The sequence below is a fragment of the Mesitornis unicolor genome, unplaced genomic scaffold, assembly GCF_000695765.1.
Source record: "Mesitornis unicolor isolate BGI_N332 unplaced genomic scaffold, ASM69576v1 scaffold14523, whole genome shotgun sequence".
Lineage (NCBI taxonomy): Eukaryota > Metazoa > Chordata > Aves > Mesitornithiformes > Mesitornithidae > Mesitornis > Mesitornis unicolor.
In genome coordinates this window covers 1-19926 of record NW_010175503.1, presented here as the reverse complement: position 1 = coordinate 19926, position 19926 = coordinate 1, and the positions used below count along the sequence as shown (strand labels likewise).

At 35.8% G+C, this 19926-nt stretch overlaps 1 protein-coding gene across 1 annotated transcript; it reads right to left on the bottom strand.

Moving 5' to 3' along the window:
• Nucleotides 1-5464: 5464 nt before the first annotated feature.
• USP15 (ubiquitin specific peptidase 15) lies at nucleotides 5465-15215 on the bottom strand (the record flags this gene model as incomplete). Its single annotated transcript, XM_010181417.1, has 14 exons — nucleotides 5465-5833; nucleotides 6139-6227; nucleotides 6771-6874; nucleotides 7291-7440; nucleotides 9144-9259; nucleotides 9633-9703; nucleotides 10000-10275; nucleotides 10405-10520; nucleotides 11373-11561; nucleotides 11732-11826; nucleotides 11917-12000; nucleotides 13632-13856; nucleotides 14544-14702; nucleotides 15042-15215. Coding segments are annotated over 14 exons (2034 nt in total), but the record flags the coding sequence as incomplete, so codon positions are not given.
• Nucleotides 15216-19926: the final 4711 nt, after the last annotated feature.

Below are 19926 nucleotides of genomic sequence, written 5' to 3'. Positions count from 1 at the left end.
GTTCTGTGATTCTGTGATTCTGTGATGTGAGCTTCAATTCAGGTGGTAACCAGAGAGAAGAGTCCCTTTCAGGAAATAACAATAAATCAAAGAGGTAATTCTGACAGGATTTGGTGGGGCTTCATGAGTTTGATTTAAGTTAGTGGCGACGGTGCGGGAAGGGAAGAAAAATCATACTGTTTTCTACCCTGAAATAAAAGCATGGGTTTTATTTCCGTATTAATGAATTCTTTTCACACTGGTGAGTGAAGGCCTTCCCTCCAACCATGCTGAGCTCAGAGGAAATTTCTGCAGTGATTTTTTTTTTAAGTGGTGCCACTTGGTATGAAGAGGCAGGAACATTCCTCTGAAATTAATGGTCTCCAAGCTGAGGCAGATGGCTCAGACCAGGTCTCCATCCCAGCAGGAAAATTGGCTATTGGACCTCTCGGCTGCCTCCCTTCTTAGCCCAGGGAAGGGGTTCAGCCCAGAGTTAACACCGTGCACCACTTGTCTCTGCTGTTTGGGTTTTGCTGGTGCCTTCCTTCTCCTTGTTAAAAAGTACTTGCATAAAAGACTCCCACACTTGTCTCTGTTTTCAGGTTGCCTGGTTTCAGTTTTGAACTACTGGTTCCTTGAATGTTTCTCTCCACTCCAATACCCCCTGCATACAGTTATTTCCCTCCTTGTAAGGTACCGCACACAAATTGAGGTCTTTCGAAATAGTCTTTCTGATAAAACCCTTCTTCTTTACCTCTGTTTGTGAAAATGTATTTACTCTGGGGTTGTATCTGTTTTTCTATAATGTCTCCCAGGTTACAATGTGAACTTGTAAAAGGTAGTAACCCCAATGGTGTTATTTTCTCAGGATCCTTATCACAGACCTAGGAAGATTAAATTAACTTTTTATTTCTGCTTATACATCCAAGAACAAGTTCTTATGCCAGTGTTTCCCACTGGGAGCTCATGCTGAATTGCTTGTTCACTAGGGCAGCGCAAAATTTAGGGGTAGTTGCTACTTTCTGAAATATAAACCACCTTCTATAGCTATGGCCTGAATACTTCATACACTGAATAAAAACTTAAATTTAAGACCAAGTGCCACCAACTTTTTCAACAATGCCCCTATTCCTAATGAAAACTACTTTGAAATTGTTGGTAAGCTCCTAACCTTGGTATTGGGTGATACTGCATAACTCTCATTTGCTGAGGGTAATGTGATAGTTACTGTGATAATTAAGAGTCAAGCACTTGAGTAATTCTAGATGAACCTATAATCTTTTATCAATTATCTTTTTCAAGAAACTCATAATAACAAAATAATGATTAAAAACCTCAAAATAACAAATAATGAAACTTAACTTTTCATGGAACCGTACTGACCGAATTCTTTATAATTTGAGTCCTGTATCTGCTTTTGTATTATTTGGACCAGGATGAGTTAATGCCCCTTGGCATATCCCAGTTCATTCCCTAGTTAATGGGATAATTGGTCATAAATTTGTAACATTTATACTTTTCTGGGGTTCCCATGCTATTTAATTTAATCTCTTTTCAGTAAGACAGGTCTCTGCCTGCCTCACGAGCATGTGGTGCCAGTAAAGCATGCAATGTTGGCACTAAGGAAGAGGAACTGTTTTCACAATTTGTTTACGCAAAAAAGGACAAAAAAATCTGAAGAATGCAATTCTGCCTGCAGATTCAGAATACATTTATCCTATCAAATATAGCTTTCATGTTAACTGTGTTTCACTACATCTATAGTGATTTTTTTTGTCAAAGTAACTAGTACTTGGAAACAATGAGAAAATGTACTCTGAAATTACAGAGTCTGACATCAAAGGCAACAGCATAATTTTTGGAAAAAAATGGTGGGTTTGCCAATTAATTTCTTTGCCTGTCATACTGACTTGCCTTTGAAGATTTCAAAACGAGAGGACAAGAGGTAATGGCCTCAAGTTGTGCCAAGGGAGGTCCAGGTTGGATAGTAGGAAAAATTTCTTCACTCAAAAGGCTATCAGGCACTGGAACAGGCTGCCCAGGGAGGTGGTGGAGTCACTGTCCCTGGAGGTGTTCAACAGACAGGCAGATGAGGTGCTTACGGACATGGCTTAGTAGTGGGCAGGTTATGGTTGGACTCCATGATCTTAAAGGTCTTTTCCACCAAATGAGTCTATGGTCTAGATCACTGTCTGAAGAGGTCCTGGTCAGTACCTCTTCACCTCACCTTCCCTCCCAGCCAGGCTTTAATTGTGGTGTTGGTATCACAAAATCTGTGGGCTAACGAGGGATGATTGCAAGCTGTCTTCTGCCTCCTACTGTTTTGTTCCTGTGACTCTTACATTAACCAGGTCAACTGTATCTTATCATTTTGGGGTTTATGCTGATACTTACAGCCATCAAAAAGCCTGCTATCATGCAACTGGAAAAAAAGGGCATACTGTAGATTTTTATGATACATAAAAAGGGATGCTAGAACCCTTTTTCTTCTCTATATAAATGATTAGTTGAGCGACAGTAACTTTTGATAGACCTCATAAAGAATAACATGCTTTCTGCAGTTTTGGTTTTAAGCATGTCCACACTGGATGAATTGTCATATCTTCAGTGTGAATACATTCTAGTCTTACAACACTCACAACTTGGCTGAATTCCCAGAAACCTCTGAGACAGTCATATGGAAAAGTTACCAATTTTTATATCTGATTAGGGAACTCACAAACTCAGTGCATGTAATCTTGAAAGCCAAATTAACAACAACAAAATATTAGAAACTATCTATGTAATTTTTTCCTGTCAGTTTCCAAGATTTTCCAGATTTTAGCCTGGATATGTTACAAAAGGTCCCAGAACAAAGAGACCTCATTAAATTTTTGCATTATCTCCCAAATTATGAAAGTGGCATTCTGGAAAACTCCTACTGGGAACAGGCTCCAAAACTAAGTTTTCAATCAGGTTCCATGAAGAAAGTAATTAAAAAAAACCACCAACAAACGAACTTGGTCAGGAATTTTTCTGATTTTGCTTTCCAGATTGCTTGTTTTCTGTTAATATACTGAATTATCACTACACAAATGTAGATTGCCTGAACAGTCTCATCAGCCTCCATTTTAGACAAGGAGCAGATTTTGCTAGGTTAACTAAATGTGACTTTGATCAATAAATACCCTTTTAAACTCTATCTGGATGATCTATTAGTAGTAAGTACTTTCCTTCAAATAGAAGATCCCATATATGAGTATCTATCTGCATTTTTAAAGGGCGTATGAAGTCCATTAGGAGACCGAGTTATCAGACATTAAAGCTCTAATCTACAAACTCCCAAGTGAGACTTTAAGTCAAACCAGATCCTTTGCACCTTTGTGGTTTTTCCCACCAAGTTCTAGGCTAACATGATATGACAAAACCACCAGGAATATTCTGAGAGATGATCGCTTCTCTAGGGTTACTTCTGTTCCATGGATAGATCTCATATCTCAAGTCCTCTGATTAAAATAAGCAAGTTAAAGTCAGAAGGTATTTAGTACACAGCTTTGTTTTGGATTACTGTATTTCACACTTAAATACAACATTTTAAGCCAAAAGCTTGTATAATTTTCCTCCCAACGTATCAGTTTTTCTAATATATTGCCTCATTTCACCAACCATCTGAGTTAGTATCTTTCAATTTGATTAATTATTGTTACTATATTACTTTTAAAAAACAGTATTTTTTTATGACAAACTTTTTTTGTGGCCTTGTAAGTATTTTTAGAGCCACAAAATGACAGGAGAGTACCTTGTTTAGATATACCATCTTCTGGAAATACTATTAATCTTATTCTGTGCTAGTCAATAAACAGCTATTCCGTAACCGATAATGTAAGTCCTGTAGAAAGGCTGCCCATTACACAAACATTGTGGGAAAATAATTTGTAAGAAAATGAAAGACTAAATAAGGCCTTGAATAGCTTTATTGAAATCTGTATAAATAAACATGCGCATTTCAAATGTAAACCCAAGTGAACTCAAGTGCAGACAAAATTTTAACCTCTGTCATGCAGGAGGTTAGTTTACATTAAAAAAAAAATCAACAAAAAAACCAACCAAAAACCTCAAAGCAGCTTTAAAATACCAGGATGAAACACCAGTTTTAATACCAAGGTATAAAGCAAAGCCATGTCCAACATACCTCATTTATATCCTGGTCAAATGCAATTTTTTAAACTTTTTAATGCTAACATAAATAAATAATTTACCAAAATGTGCACTCACAGAGTGAACTTTTATTTACAATACACAATTTATAACCTATTGTATTTGATTAGTTCAAGTGAAGAACATCATACTTTTTGCTTTTTTCTTTTTTAAAATTGATTTAAACAGTGGGACACAAAGCAACTCTCCAGGTAGCAGATATGTGAATTGTGCCCCTGCACGTAAGAGCCCCTCTCAAAGGCAGTATTGTATACGAATCAACAATACATTCTTCCAACTAGATCAAAGGGAAAGCAGCAAATTAAAAATGTTTCAAACTGTCACACTTATTTTGGCATCCTGGACCCCTGAACATAGTTAATTAAAATCCAATTCAAAGTTTGTATGCCTTATATACTGTACAGGTTCTGACTCGAACATGCAAATGCCAATTCTCTTATAATGAGTTACCTTTCAGATATGCTGTAAGGCTATGGTGAATTCCATCAGGAACACACAAAGAAAATTAACAGGCCTACCTTTAAAGCAATTTTGTTAATTAACAATTTAAAGGCAGGTTATACTGAAAAAATTCTCATCTAAGCCCGATACACAAGTCATTACTATGGATACAGAATACTATTAACTCTGGCCCTATTACAGAGTAGTTTGCAAGCTGTCAAACTACAAAAACTGGGGAGAGAGAACTTAGAGCACAGTTTTAAATTTTGGACTGACACCAGATTAAAATTATGCATGTTTTATAAGCAAGATAACAGGAATTATGTCTGCAGAGTAAATTCCAACAAGCAACAAAGTATACTTACATTTAATTGAAAAACTTTTTGTTAATGCAGCATGAAATCCAGAACCTGTTCCACAGCAGCAGTAAGATGAACATAATATTCTGGATGCTCAACTATATCACAAAAGGTTAAAACACCTTTTCAAGCTATTTCTTCTATTGTGGCCAAATTTAAAAAAGAAAAAAAAATAGGGAGAAACAAGAAGTTTGCTGTTTCAAGAAAACTACTGCTTAAATATTCATGAATTTTTACTTGCAGTCGGTGTGACAGCCTAAGGAACATGTATATATTCATCCAGAAACTAGACTTTGCAGTAGTATTCTTGCAGTACTAAGAAAATAAATGTCAGAAGTCCACAGATTTAACATTTTAGTTATTAACTCACATCCAAAACAAAAGAAAACATAATCCATCAGAACAGCAGCAGAAAACTTAAAAGGGGTTTATTTGTGATTTCCTATATATAGCTTGTGAATACAAGACTGTAAATGCATTAGAGACAATTTCTGTTAAAGTTTTTATTGTTTCACTTCAAGTACTGCACATGTTAAAATGTAATAAAGATTTACATTCTGTTATCTGAAATTCCCCATCTCAGATTTTTATTCTTAATTTGGTGGGCAATTTCACTCTTTCAATAGGTATACCCACTAAGGAAGTCTCTTTTATGGCTTCTAGTTCTTCCATTAGTTAGTGTGCATACAATTTTCATTTTCTATATCATTATCATTTTCATTGCTGTCTTCATCACTTTCCAGTGGGATGCCTGTGGCAGCTGAAGCACCTTGTTTAGTTTCCCGGTCAAGAGGGAAAAAGCCAGTTCCACTGATCGTGTCCTGTCTCTGGTAGAAGAGCACATATGCTGCTTTGGACTGTAAAAGAGAAAGAGTAATATGCCCATGAGGCTCCAGAGATAACACATTTACACAATCCAAGCCATCCATTTTTTTTCTACTTCAAAGTTTATAAAGTAAAATTTCAAAGAAATACAAACCTTTCACTTAAGTTATTTTTGCGTAGCAGAGCAAACCATTTTTGTTTTGTACTGTCTTTTGAAGGAACACAAGCTACTACATACAAATATATTGCAAGGTTCATGATTTTCTCTTCATTTGTCTTCCCTCAAGAATAAAACACCATCAACAGTCCCAGTTTTAGAAACACAAAAGGTACTTGCCACTATTTGGTCCTCACATGCAGTGGACACACTACTGTCATCAAAGTAGTACCATTTCCCATCATCCTTGTTTTTTGCGAAAGCAGTATCTAGGACAAGAAAAGTACGACAACTGAGGACTTTGTATCTTTATAGATGTAATACAATCAGTTGCTAGAGTGTGTTACTGTCAAACACTTGACATTTAACTAACTAAAACCTATTACTGCTGAATCATACTTTCACACTTTGTTAAGTAAATAAAGTTAATCAGTAACATTCCCCTTCTAAATAGAATGTATAGTGAGAAAGGAGAGTAAAAATCAAATTTCATTTTTCTTTCTTCATTCAAGGAGACACAGTATATACAAAAATACAGACAAGTACGACTAAATTAGTTGTCAGAGTACAGTAGCGCTAATGAAGCTCTTTTCACAACATGCATAACTAGAAGTATAAAAGAACCTACAATTATCCTTGAAAGCTCATTTCATACAGATTTTTGTGTTATAATACTTCTGAAAGCATTTCAAGGTAATAAAAAAAAGTCCTTCAATCATTAAAAAATGCCACTGATTCAAAGAGATCAAGTACTTAAAATAAACATGAAGGAAAGCTAACATGTAGAATGATGGCATTTGAAATGAACTTACAATGCCCTCCTCCCATTCCTCCGTAATGGTTGGAGACCGCAATCAAGTTGTAGCGGCAAGGCCCTGCATTGGGATTAATAAGGAACTCTGACATGTCCAAGTCACTGTTTAAAAAAAAACCACACAGAAAAACCACAAAAAAAACAACCAAAAGAAGTTCATGTTAATAATATTGTTAACCATTTCACATTTTAGTGGTCTTTGAGCTCTTTACTTTATTCCCCACAAAAAACCACATAAACCAGATTACACTGACATTGCATCTCTTTCACTTTGTGAGGAGTGGAATAGGAACCAATAATCTTAGCCAAAACTATTGACAAATTTCTTCCATCCTTATGTACTATTATTGTTTTTCCAAGTTCATACTTTTCACCTGCGAGCATTTTGTCACCAGTGTTTACTGGATGCACACATGGAAGCTGAGAACAAAACCATTTTATGTAATTGCTGGATTAAACATATGTTCTAGTCATGCTGATTTTTATACTTCTAGCACCAAAATATTTAGGTTTCTTACTTTATTGGAAAGTCTACCAACGTATCCAACTTGTCCCTCATGTATCTGCTGTAGGAAAAGCGCTTTAGATGAACTACCAGTACAGGGGGCAGCGACCACAAATCTAACTTCTTGGTAGCTTGCTGATGTTCTTTACAGTTTGGACAATACCTAAAAAACCAAACAACAAACAACTGCAGTCCATACGTATGTTCAAATACATTACCATAGGAGGAACTGAATGAGCAAAAGCTAAAACACACAAACATATTCCATCTTCTGTTTACTAATGCCATTGATATCCCTTTCTAGTTGAAAATGTGAAGTGCTAGTGTGCAAGCATGCTCACAGTGAAGCTTGATAGCATTTTAAATACAAAAGTAGCACCCCCCAATATAGCATTCTCATCTCCTATAGTAGTCCCTGCATCTTCAGTTAAAACACAGCTTTCTCCTATTTTATTAAAAAAAATAAAAAATGAAGGGTTATGAAAATACTTCAGGAAAACTGACTATGTGGAAAGCCACAGATAACAGACAATCATGGTTCTTCCAAGTTTCAATTTCCAAATTAATCTATCTCCCACTCCATTCCCGTACCACTAAAACCAGGTAACAGTGACTACTAGAACCTCAAAAAACTCCTTACTAAAAAAAATTGCCTCTTTAGTAGGCAAGTACTAAACAGGCTGTGACTTACAAATTTCTGTTCCCTGCAATGCACACTTGAATCTTTCAAGAACTAAAGCTCAGGGAGGAAAGTAGGTAAGGCCAATCTATGGAAACAACTTTTCTGTGAAGTGGTTTACGCATATTCTACATCTTGGCATCTAACAAAGATCTAGGAAAGAGATGAGCCCTAAATTAAAAAGGCTGTACAAGTTTCTTCACATAGCAACAACAGATGAAGACAAGAAATGAGGAGAACTGTAAGGGCAGGCTATAACTGAAGAACTGTTCTCCCAGTTGGCTTAGAGTATCTGGAATACAAATAGTGCAGGACTAGGGATGAGAAGCTGTGCAGACCTGACAAATGAAGAAATAATGTGATTATTGACCTCTTGTGAGATGTAGCAACTGCTTGACTTCAGCAGTAGTTGTATTTTGTAGTTTAAATACTCTGCTTACATTGTGCTGCAGAAATGGAAGCACTTCATCATACCTGAGTTAGATGGTATCTCAAATAGTCAACCCAGGGGGGAAAAAAAAAAAAAGAAAATTTGTAAGTCAGCCTCCTCCCCTGCTCAAATAAAGGAGGATCTCTGGTGACAGTGTTTGGATGTCTTCAAAACTTTTAAGTCGTCACAAAAGAAAAGAAAAAAAAAGTGACAGACCCTCTATTCAAACTTAATTCTGAGCTTCAGGTGTTGAAGGATTCTTATCTGCTAGAAAATTCCTGAAGAAAAGGATCTTATGGGAACTTCCTATAATCTGTTGTTTAAGCACATGCCTATTTCATGAACCAATGCAAAGCAAGTTATGTATTTGCATAAAAAAAACTTTAGTATGTGCCCACCTTTCTCATCCCAGAGGGAAGTTTTTGTTTAAACCATTGCATTGGACTTGGCACAATATAATTAATTCACAATGGATCACAGCCCACAGACTAGAATATCTTATGGATATACCCTTCCTCCTAATTCTGAATGCATTAATTGTCTCCCACACAAACAATCTTTTGTATATGGTAACAATTTTAGTTAAGCAATGGATCAAAATAGAAAATATTTTGAGAATTTTTAACTATGCCTGAAATGACAAGATTCAAAATACCATTAAGAAATCAATTAGGTATCTCTGCTAATGTTCCACTGTGGTTTTGATTACATTTTGAGAAATACACCATAGAACATAATTTTAATTTTTTGTCCTTACCATGGGTCTTCAGCACCTAGTTTTTCCTTTGTTGTGAACAGCTCAATGCAATCTTTTAATTTCACAAAAGGCTTTTTGGGAGGCTTATATTCCACACTTTCATGTTTTTCAAAATCCTAAAGAGAAGTATTTCTTGAGTTAAGAAAACAAATGAAATAAAACTCATTTTAGTGTTGTCGTCTTACTACGAACAGTAACTACAAAGCTCCTATATACGGAAACACTGACCAGAAACCATTCAAAGAAAGTTTTCACAACTTCAGATTTACTTCCAGATTTACTTCCAAATTAGTAAGCCTCTGGTTTGCTAACTACTTAGATATGTAAATGAAGTTTATGACAACATATTTAGCACAAATAATGTGAAAAGAAGATATAATAGCTGCTTCTTTTGAAGACTTACAATCTTTTATGTCACAGTAAGTAAGCTGTATTTTCCACATTTAAGCTTTACTAGTGCTGGAAAGGGGAGCAACATAAACAGCTTACCTCTGCTGCACTATCATCAAAATATCTTTTCTTCAATTCAGGATCCCAATCCAAAGCAAGGAAAGATCTTTCTAAGATTAAAAATATACTTTCTCTTAATAGGATTTCTTGCTTTACATGAAATTATATTAACTTCGGGCAAACACTATGCTAGCACGAATTTAAGATGGAAAATGGAAGCACACACAATTTCTGCATATTTAAGAGTTAATCACAGTAACAAATTAATTATTTATACTGAATTTACTATTGGAAAAGAAGTTATACCCAATAACACATAGAGAGAAGGAAACATTATTCTATGGAAGTGGAATCAGAAAAAAAGTATCAGAATTGAATGCTGCCCAACCTGTTTCCCATGACTTACCGTCAAGCCTAGGTTGCCTATCTTCAAATCTAATATGCCTGGTATCATCTTTGATGTAGTTTATGTCAGTATTGCCTAAATTATTGAACTGGAATGTAAACAGTCGCTTTTTGTGTCCCATCAGTGGTTGACCTTTGCAAGTATCCTCAGTACATAATCCATTTTCGGAGTCATTGTCACCTCCAACTGAGTCTTCTGACTGGCTGTTTTCATTCTCTGAAGGAAGTTCCTGATCCTGGCTGGATTCGTCATCTTGTTCATCTGTTTCCATTTCACCTGAAACAATTGGAAGAATAAGGAAGAAGAAGTGAGGCAGAGTAACAATAACTGAAAGACACTACAGAATTAATTGCAGTTTCAAATTGAACACAAAACACTAAGCAAGTTTAGATATTCCAGTCTTACTTGGAGATCCTTCTTCATGTATTCCATTTGGGCCATTACCATTGATGCCATGGTCCTTACAGCAGTGTAGGGATCCTTCAGTGTCTTCACTTTCAGTGCATGTTTTCACGTATCGGCTAAATATAACAAATAAAAGCAACAGTTAGAATCAATGGATTTTTAAATATTTACACTGTTAAAGCCAGATAATTAAAAAGGTTGCAGCAAATCCTTTCTAGTCTACTGTATTCCTGCACTCTTCTCTGATTTATTCAGAAATAACAGTTTTAGTGCCTAACTTGTCTAATGTTAAAGGCACATCTGAAATTCTGCTTCTCTACATTCTTATATTTTTGGCATTTACTTGATTTTATACAATTTGATTCTTGGTGTTAGTCCATCCAGAAATCACGTATTTAACTGTTCATCAACCTTCTTTTTTTACACAAAAAATATGTGTTCGCTTACACAGAAAGTTACATTATCTGAAAATGAAGCATAAATTTAAATTGTAGTTTATATTATTCTAATTTCTTCCACATAATGACACTTATTCCTGTCTAATCTCAAAAAGCACCTAGCATGTAGTTTTACAACATAAATTAGTATATAAACTTGTATAGTAGATACAGGAGCTATAAGCGTAGCAGAATAAACGGCAAAACATTTCCATTTTACCAAGCCCTAGCAAACAGCTGTGGATACAGCAGAATTAGCTCCTCTAAACTGACAATAGAGTCTTTACTGTCTTCTCAAATAATTTTTGGATAATGTCATGCTAACAAAAAACTCCACAAATTAAAATCCACACTAATTCACATCTGAAGTGGCTAAATTTTTAGATTTAATGTATTTAACAGAAAGCAAATTAAAGACTAAGTAGGCTAACTGGTTTGTAAGCAATGCATCTAAAAATAAGTTCCTACTGATTCCAACTATTCATAAGAAATTATTCATAACAAATGTGTTTCTTTAAGCAATAACCTTACCACATTCTTAGCAGCAGCAGGTTATACAGTTTATCTTCAGTATTGTTTCTAGGCACTGCTATGAGAAAAGGTTGACCAAACAGTGAAGAACCACTATGGCTGTAGCTAGTGTGCCTGCACTTTTCCCTTAAACAAACAGGAATTATAACTTGTTCTGTATCTTCTGTTCTATTGATTGCAATTTCAAATCTAAAAGAAAAACAAATCAGAAAAACAAAGGACAACCGTCATTTAAAAGGTTACAAAGGGGAAAAATTTAATAATAACCCCCCCAGATTCATCTTTATGTTTAGGTTTTAATCTTCTGCAAATAACTAAACAAACTGCAAAGAGACATGAAGCATGGTATCTGTACTTACACATAGATGTCATCACGTTCCATAATACTACTTAGATTTTCATCCATGCCAAATATCCTGTGGAATCTGTGATTGTATATATCAGTGACAATCATCTAAAAAAAAAAATGAGTATACATCATTAAATCAGGTTAATATGTGCTAAAATGTTCATTGTTGTACTTCATATAAGAAATCACTCTTACCTTATCTGCAGCAACACCAGACAAAGCTGACAATGCTGTGCAAAGATCCAGTATATTTCCAATTTTGGGAACAACTACTTTATACTAAAAAAAATAAAATGTAACTTAAATTTCTTAAAAGAACACACATGCAGGAGAAAAAAACCAAACAAATTATCACATGTTCAGTTGTACTTCACGTACTTCTTTCAGATTCTTGAACTTAAGGTGTAAAGTATGTAAATCAACGAACACAAATTTCCAAAGTTGCTAAAAAGCATAGTAAGCTACCTTCACAACTTTACTCATACAAACTCACACTTTGAATACTACATTTATTAGTCTATAAAATGCTTTTTAATGTTATTTTACTTTCTCCATAAGAAGACTAACAGCACCGATTACTTAGATTTATATTTCAACAGCACGTACTTATTTAAGCACTTATACAGTATGCGTGCTATTGCCTAGATTCTTAAATTCGGAATACAACGCAAGTTGTTTATGAAGTATTACTAGGAAAAAAAGCAACAGAAGACAATGAATAAAGACTGAATGCTAATTTTGCATGCAGAGAGAGAACCTGATGATTAACAGTCAAAGAAAACCTCTCTGTGGCTTCCCTTAGTGCAGTACACCTGCAGTTTGTAATGAAACTCCACACAGGACTCTTATCTGTTATTTGCATAACAAATAAAGACAGGATTAATCAGAAATAAGGTATTACAACTCTGCAACTAATTGCCAAGTACAGCATGTGTTTGGTATCTCCTTAAGTCTTATAGTTGCTCAGTCTCACCAAAGCTCTACTGAACTCATACCCTTCCCAATCTCTATTCATTCCTGCGTAACTATCTCACATCATACGGGGTCTTCTTCAACTTCAGTGTGTCCCTGGTGCAAATCTGTTCTCACAAACAATTAAATTTCTAGCAAGCTCATCTTCCACTAGTTAATACGTGTCCCTTTATCTTTGATTTCTCTAACTTACGTTATACTGTCTTTGAGAACACTCCTTTTACCCCCAGTCTGCTTCTTACAGGATACTCTGATATCAGATGCAAAAGCCTTTTTGCAAGTCTGCCTAACTGCCTTTGTCTTACTCATTTCACCTAACCTTGCTCAGCCTGTAAGGTACAGCTAGAACAACTTTATTATTATTTTGTTACCATAATCTATTCACATTGTTTTATGCCATTCTAAGGTTTTATACCATCCTCCCTAAAAAAGGCAAAAGAGATACTTTTCACAGAAAAAAATATATTCTGAAATGTTTTGACTATTAACTGATAGTATAGAAGGATTCAGGACTACCTAATATATTTAGTCATAGGGGTTTTTTTTGCATCACGCATTACCAATATTTGCCTTCTGAGGCTAATAATCTGATGAATTAAGTCTGGATTAAATGTACAAATATTTTTTTATAACCATACAAATTCATTATAGCAACACTAAAATAAAAAATGAGGACAGCATACATTTTGAAGATTAAGAAGCCTTATTAACACAATCCTACAGAAATTACCAAGATCTTCCTTGAAACTAATAGAAATATGAGAAGGTACCTACAATCTTCCACAGGCATTCTAAGTGGAACTTCAGAAGACAAACCAGAACAGTAAAGCTTGTTGAATTTGCTTATTGTACTCAAATTTAAAAAAATGTAAGGGAATTCGGGTTCACTGTTAATGCCACGTGAATCAGGAGTTTTGTACATAAATTAAGAGGCTTACCTGCATAGGCTTTGCAAGTGGATCCGTTCTAACTAAATAAACTTCCAAAGTGCGTTCTTTTTTCATGGGTAATGGAAGTGTCAAGTAACAAAAGGGATCAAAGGTTACAGATATCTTAGCACATTCAGGACAAACTAGGGTGGATTTAAAAAGGCCATGAAATATATCTACAATGATGGAATCATTTCTTTTTAAATGGTTTTCCCAAGCTTCTTCAGCAACCACCTGTAATTAAAGCATGACCTGGGTTATGACCAAGTAGTCAGAAACGAACAGTGAGAATTATTAGTAAGAATACTTGAGAGAACATTCTCAGTTACCACCTAAACATAGAAATCTCACTCCAAAGGATTCCTTAAGATATGTTATGACCATCAGGATCACAGGTTAAAAGATGCTTTTCCTAGGACAGAGATTCTGTCAGTGGTATTACATAGTCTGAGAGAGACTTCAAGTATCCTGGAACAAGACTAGAGCAAATAAAAGTAAATTTCCATCTGAAGTAACTCGTACTCGTAGCAAAATAAATTATCTATGTGCTTGTAGCTCAATGCTAGAAGGGTTACTCTAAAGTAAGAGACTTGAGAGAGACAGAACGCTGCATAGTGTAGACATAAGAATAAAACGACAGAATGAAAACTCTTTTTTTTCCAACTGGACACAGCACTAAATTGAACAAAAAGGTCGTAACAAAGCCTTACCACCCTCTCACCCCCACCAATTATCTTCTAAATAATCAGAAATTTACATATGTATTTGAATAAGATCTCAACTTTAAAGTCTCCGCTTATTTCTGAATTCTCTTCCAGAAAAAGTAACATGTGATCAGTGTCCCAACCTCAGCGCACTATCACAAAGTATGCAACATATAGCCTTGACTAAAAAGAAGACCACCACCACCAAAAACACTACCTTGTCTGGTCTCCCATCTGCATCCTTTAACTGAATGTAAGGCTTTTTCCTAATTCGATTCAAATCCTCATGTAATCCATCCAAGAGAAAAGCCAGTAGCTCTTGGCAATCTTGTTGCTGATAACCAGAAAACTGTGGTGCAAATCGTCCCACTTGTGTCTAAAAACAATAAATACAAATACGTCTGGTAACTTAACTGTTATAAAGAACAGATACTTCCTAGATGCTACAGCAGGAAGTTGAAGTGGTAAAACTTACACAGTTATAAAAGATAAGCTTTTCAATGGAGACAGAAACCCAAAACTAATTCTCAAAGATCAAAGCATGAGGACAGTTGACACATTCAAATATACATTCAGGTGTTTCAACAGTTAACTGAATGGACTGCATACTGATGAATATTACTACATCTTCTTCTTGCATATTTCTCTAAGTTTTGTGTACTTAACTACAAAACCAAAACTGACAATGTACGTTCAGGTTAAATTCCCTACTGACCTTAAATGCTCTTGGGGTAACATAGCTGTATTTTCCTGACCACATTTGCTTGATAAGCTCTGCGTAAGATTTTGCTATTTCACCTCGCATTCCTAAAGGATTGTCAAAATTCAGCTCTTCTTGGTATTTATCATTGAGGAAGTATTCTGTAAGAGGAGGTGTGTTGCTCAGACACTGTAAACAGAAATACAGAATTTTTAGAACAGTGACTTAAATTAGTCCTAAACAAAGAATGTTGGAATTTTGTTAAAGCAGCCATGAGCAAATCTTTAAATTGCAATGCCTAGTGCCTGCAAGGGGGTAAAAAAAAAAAATCTTCTTCAGAAAGAAGTAATGGTTTGAAATCAAGACTGGCTGCAGCTACCATTGAGTTATGCACAGATAATATTTTTTTAAAGCTTTACATCAGAATTTATTAGACATAGTAGACCAGCCAACCACAGTGTGACAACACAATTTGTATCAACGTTTAAAACAAACAAAAGAAGGTGGGGTTCTTGATACACGAATAGTAGCTCCTTGCTGAAAGTTGTTACAGATGCACAAAGTTTACAGGGCCTTAAGGAGAGGTACTTGCACAGGTACATGAAAGAGAGAGCCAATAGGGCATATTAAACCAAATTACCACATTCATAACAACATGTGAGCTGAAAATAGTTGAAAACGGAGATTTTTTTTTTTGCAGGAGAGGGAAGGTGACCCTAATCCTTTTCCTAGGCATCTGTTTATGGATGCTGTTGAAGACAGCTACACGGACTAGACCTTGAATCAGAATTGGTGCAGCCCTTCCTACATTCTTTTAAATTTTGTGAAGCCTTTTAGAACTGAAATTAGTTCAAGGAAATCAAGGGTTTTTGTTTAGACTGAGATAATGACTTATCCTCTGTACCAGTTTGTCTTCTCTGTCAGCACTTGCAGATAGCAGGATGTAATCACTGCAGTGAGATATACAGTTTTAGGAATCCACTTTGAATTGTGTGCTACTCCTCACACTCCTTTGAACAAAACCTTTTCTGTCACTTGGAAATGATCCCCATGCCATGCCTTAGTATATAGATTTAGCAAAGTTTCTTCATTAAATGTTATAAATTTGCTGCATTCTTTCTTCTATTAAAGATTCCAAGAAGGGTCAAATACTTCATCGGTCTTATCTGTCTCTCTGCAAATAAGGGGAAGAACTAAAATTTCAACTCCACAAGCAGTACTGTGTAAGATGCAACAATTGAGACTGGAAGAATTACAACTTTACTGAACAGGGCAAAAAAAGTTATTCTTATTTCTGCTTATTATACCTGTGCAGTACTACAAAGGAAAACCAGTCATGTGCTGTAGAGAGCTGAATTTCATGCCCACTCTTGTCTTTCTTTCCCTCTACTTCATCACACTCCTTTCTTTCTTACTTTCCCTCCTCACCTAAAGCTTTCATAAGCTGTCAACACTGCATAAAAATCCTGATATTACAGGCCCTTTTGGACACCAAGGGATGAAGAAAGCTTATTTTTCTCTTGCTACATGGCAAAGAGTTTTTATTCTTAGTAGTGGTGATCCCAAGCCCCCACCCACCTCACAGATCTGTGTGTCAGTTCTGAACTGATCCATGCAGCGAAGAGGAGAAACACTTGGTCTCTCAAATCCATACAGAGGTGGTCAGTCAGAGTTTCAAAAGCTTTATTTTTAGCATCAACCTAAATGAATGAACTTCCAAGTTCCACCAGATACCCAGAAACAATACAGTGCAAACCATGATAAACCATGATTTTTCCAAAGCAGAGCAAGCTGTGGATAACAACTAGGGAATCAGTATCAAGTGATCATAATCGACCTCCAACAAAATTAGACTATGTGGCTGGACAAAACAATGCTTCAGTGCATTATGCAAAAGTGCACACATTGCTGATGTACATACACATACATACAAACACCCTGGAAGAATTCTGAACTACTAAGTCAAAAAGGAGACCTAATTACTTGTAAAGACACATATACAGACTACTGAAGAGAGCACAGCTGTAACTAGTAGGGTGTGGGAGGCATTAAGATGCACAGGAAAATGAACAATAAATAATCTCTTTTTTTTAGTGCCTTATACACATATCAAAGCTGGAATACTTTAATTCCAATAATAGACTATAATCTTGTTAGCAAGTAAGTTTACCTGTCCTATAAAACTTCCATACAGGTAGAAAAATAATACTAAAAATAGTCACAATATCCTTCTTTAAAAACACATAATTTAGGTAGATGAAAATTCTCAAGAGAGTTTGCAAGGACTCTGATTGTTTAATTGATAAAAAATAAATTAAATTAACGAAGACAGAGGGCCACCAAAACAGTCAGAGGACTGGAGCACTTTGTGGGAGGACAAGTAAGAACGGGCATCAGTTGAAAGACGAGTGGTTAAAGAGATAAGGAAAAAGTTTTCACTTTAAGAACAGTGAAGCAGTGGAGCTGAGAGGCTGTGCAGCCTTCCTGGAGGTTTTCAAGACCCAAGAGGATAAAACCTTGGGCAACCTGGTCTGACCTTAGAGCTGACCTTCTATTGAGCAGGAGGTTGCACTAGAAACTTCCCGAGGTTCCTTCTAACCCAAATAATCCTACGATCCTAAGGTAATGAGGAAACACTGATTCACATCCCATAAGATACATTACATAGAAATAATAGTAAAAATAAATTAAATAAAATAAAAAATAACATTTCAAAGCAAAGAAAACATCATTACCTATTATGCCAGTAAACTGAGGAAATGAGAAGCAGACGAGAACATGAAGTTGAGCTAAAAATCGGGTGTACCTATAAGTATCATGGTTCTTCAGCTGTTCTACTTAATTTTATGCAAGGGACATTGAAGTTACATATTTCAGCCTTCTAATAAAAGATCAAGAGCTGACTGACTGAAAGAAAGACCCAAATTATAGGAAAAAATGTGAATTATTTTACATCTGTGTATCCTACTTTTGTCTGAAGCACTTAGTGTCAGGTGTGGTGAAAAGCTAATACACCCCTTGACCCAAACTCTATGCCTATGGTAACTGAAACACCTGAAACTAAACACCTCATCATTTCAGCTTTCGGTGAAACATGTTATGTTTTGTCTGGATAAACCCAAAGCCATATGTAACCCTACAGGGAATGTTAATCAGTTTTCTGAAGGAAGAAAATTGCTGAAATACCCCACTGCAAAGCTCACAGCAGCTGCTGTTCAAAAGTCAAGTATATATAATCACACTGATGAAAAAAACAAAAAATGAAAATATGGGGAAAGACTACAAAAAGAAGTGTTTCTAATTAAAATATTTACTTTCACTCTTCTCCTATTTTTGAATCACAAAATTAAAACTTCATGAACTCTCATGTTTTCACCGAAAAAACCCAACCAAATAAAAAACATTTCCCACAGAGCTCCAATCACTAGTATCCCACCAAAAGGGCTAAGCAATACTTAGGAAACATCCACAGGTGGCAGCACAGGTATGCTTCAGGAGATTCATATTTTTCTAATTTTTTCAACTTAGAACATAGCCACATACATACAAAACACCTACTTGCCCAATACTCTTCTTTTTTAATGCTTGATACGGATTCAAGCATTCATAATAATTTTTTATAAAGTCCACAAGCCCCCTTCTGTCTTTCCTGTTTTATTTAATGCTCAGATCTGCAAAAGCAGACATCTAGGCCTTAATAATAAAAATCAAGCCTTAGTTATTAGCACTGAAGTAAATTAAAATTAGACACAGGGAATACTCCAAAAGAATCTGAAATATCGATACAAAAGAAAAATTCCAATATGACAAAAATATGAAACAATACTGAATTACTGCTTTTTAAAATAAGAAACAGTGATTAAAGAAAAGCACTTTGGAGAAATACAACACTCAGTTTGCAGCTGTCTGTGATACCACAGCGGATCTTACCCATCTCTTCAGCACCTCTCCTCTAGTTGTCTTGAGCTTTGTTACACCGAAAGCCCCTACTTGGAAGAGCAAAGGTCTTTTTGCAATAAAGACTTAGAAGGATGAACCTTAGTATAGATTGAAGAATTATTAATGAAATTGCAACAAAATTTAACTATTTGCCAGGATCGCAACATTTCTAGGATGGTAACAAGGCAAAAATCTTCAGACACGTTTGTCAGACTCTTCTTTGAGGAATACTGATAACAGTTCTGATGCAAACCATCTTCACCGTACATGAGATGAGAGCACGGAGAAGCTGTCTGAGAAATGAAGTGGTTTGAATGGCTCTTCTGGGAACATTAAGGAGCCTCAATGCTGTCTGAGAAAGATGAAGATCTAAGAAAAGTGATAATCTGCAGAAGAGTGGATCAACTAAATCCTGCTTCTGTTGAAGGAAGCTACATTGATTACACTCAGCACTGGCAATACAAGGGATCAGTAGAGCTTTTGGAGTTGAACATGAATGGAAACTATTTCAGAGTAAAATTCTACAGTAAACTATTTTGTTTAAAGAAAACAGAGTTATCCTGACAAACAACCCTGAATTGACATAACTGTGAAGGAAGGCAACTTATAAACGTAAATAAGCTGGAGTAGGTAACTAAAGCAGATCAGAGAATCACAGAATAACTGAAGGTACCTGGGATATTTTCTACTCCAATCCCTGCTCAAAGAAAGGTCACCTAAAGCAGGCTGCTTGGGACTGTGCCCAGTCAGGTTTTGAGCATTTATGAGGATAGAGGGCTCCACAGCCTTGCTGGGAAACCTATTCCAGTGTTTGATAACAGAATCACAGAATCACAGAACGTTAGGGATTGGAAGGGACCTCAAAAGATCATCTAGTCCAATCCCCCTGCCGGAGCAGGAACTCTAGCAGCAACCTAGATGAGGTTGCATAGGAAGGCGACCAGGCGGGTTTTGAATGTCT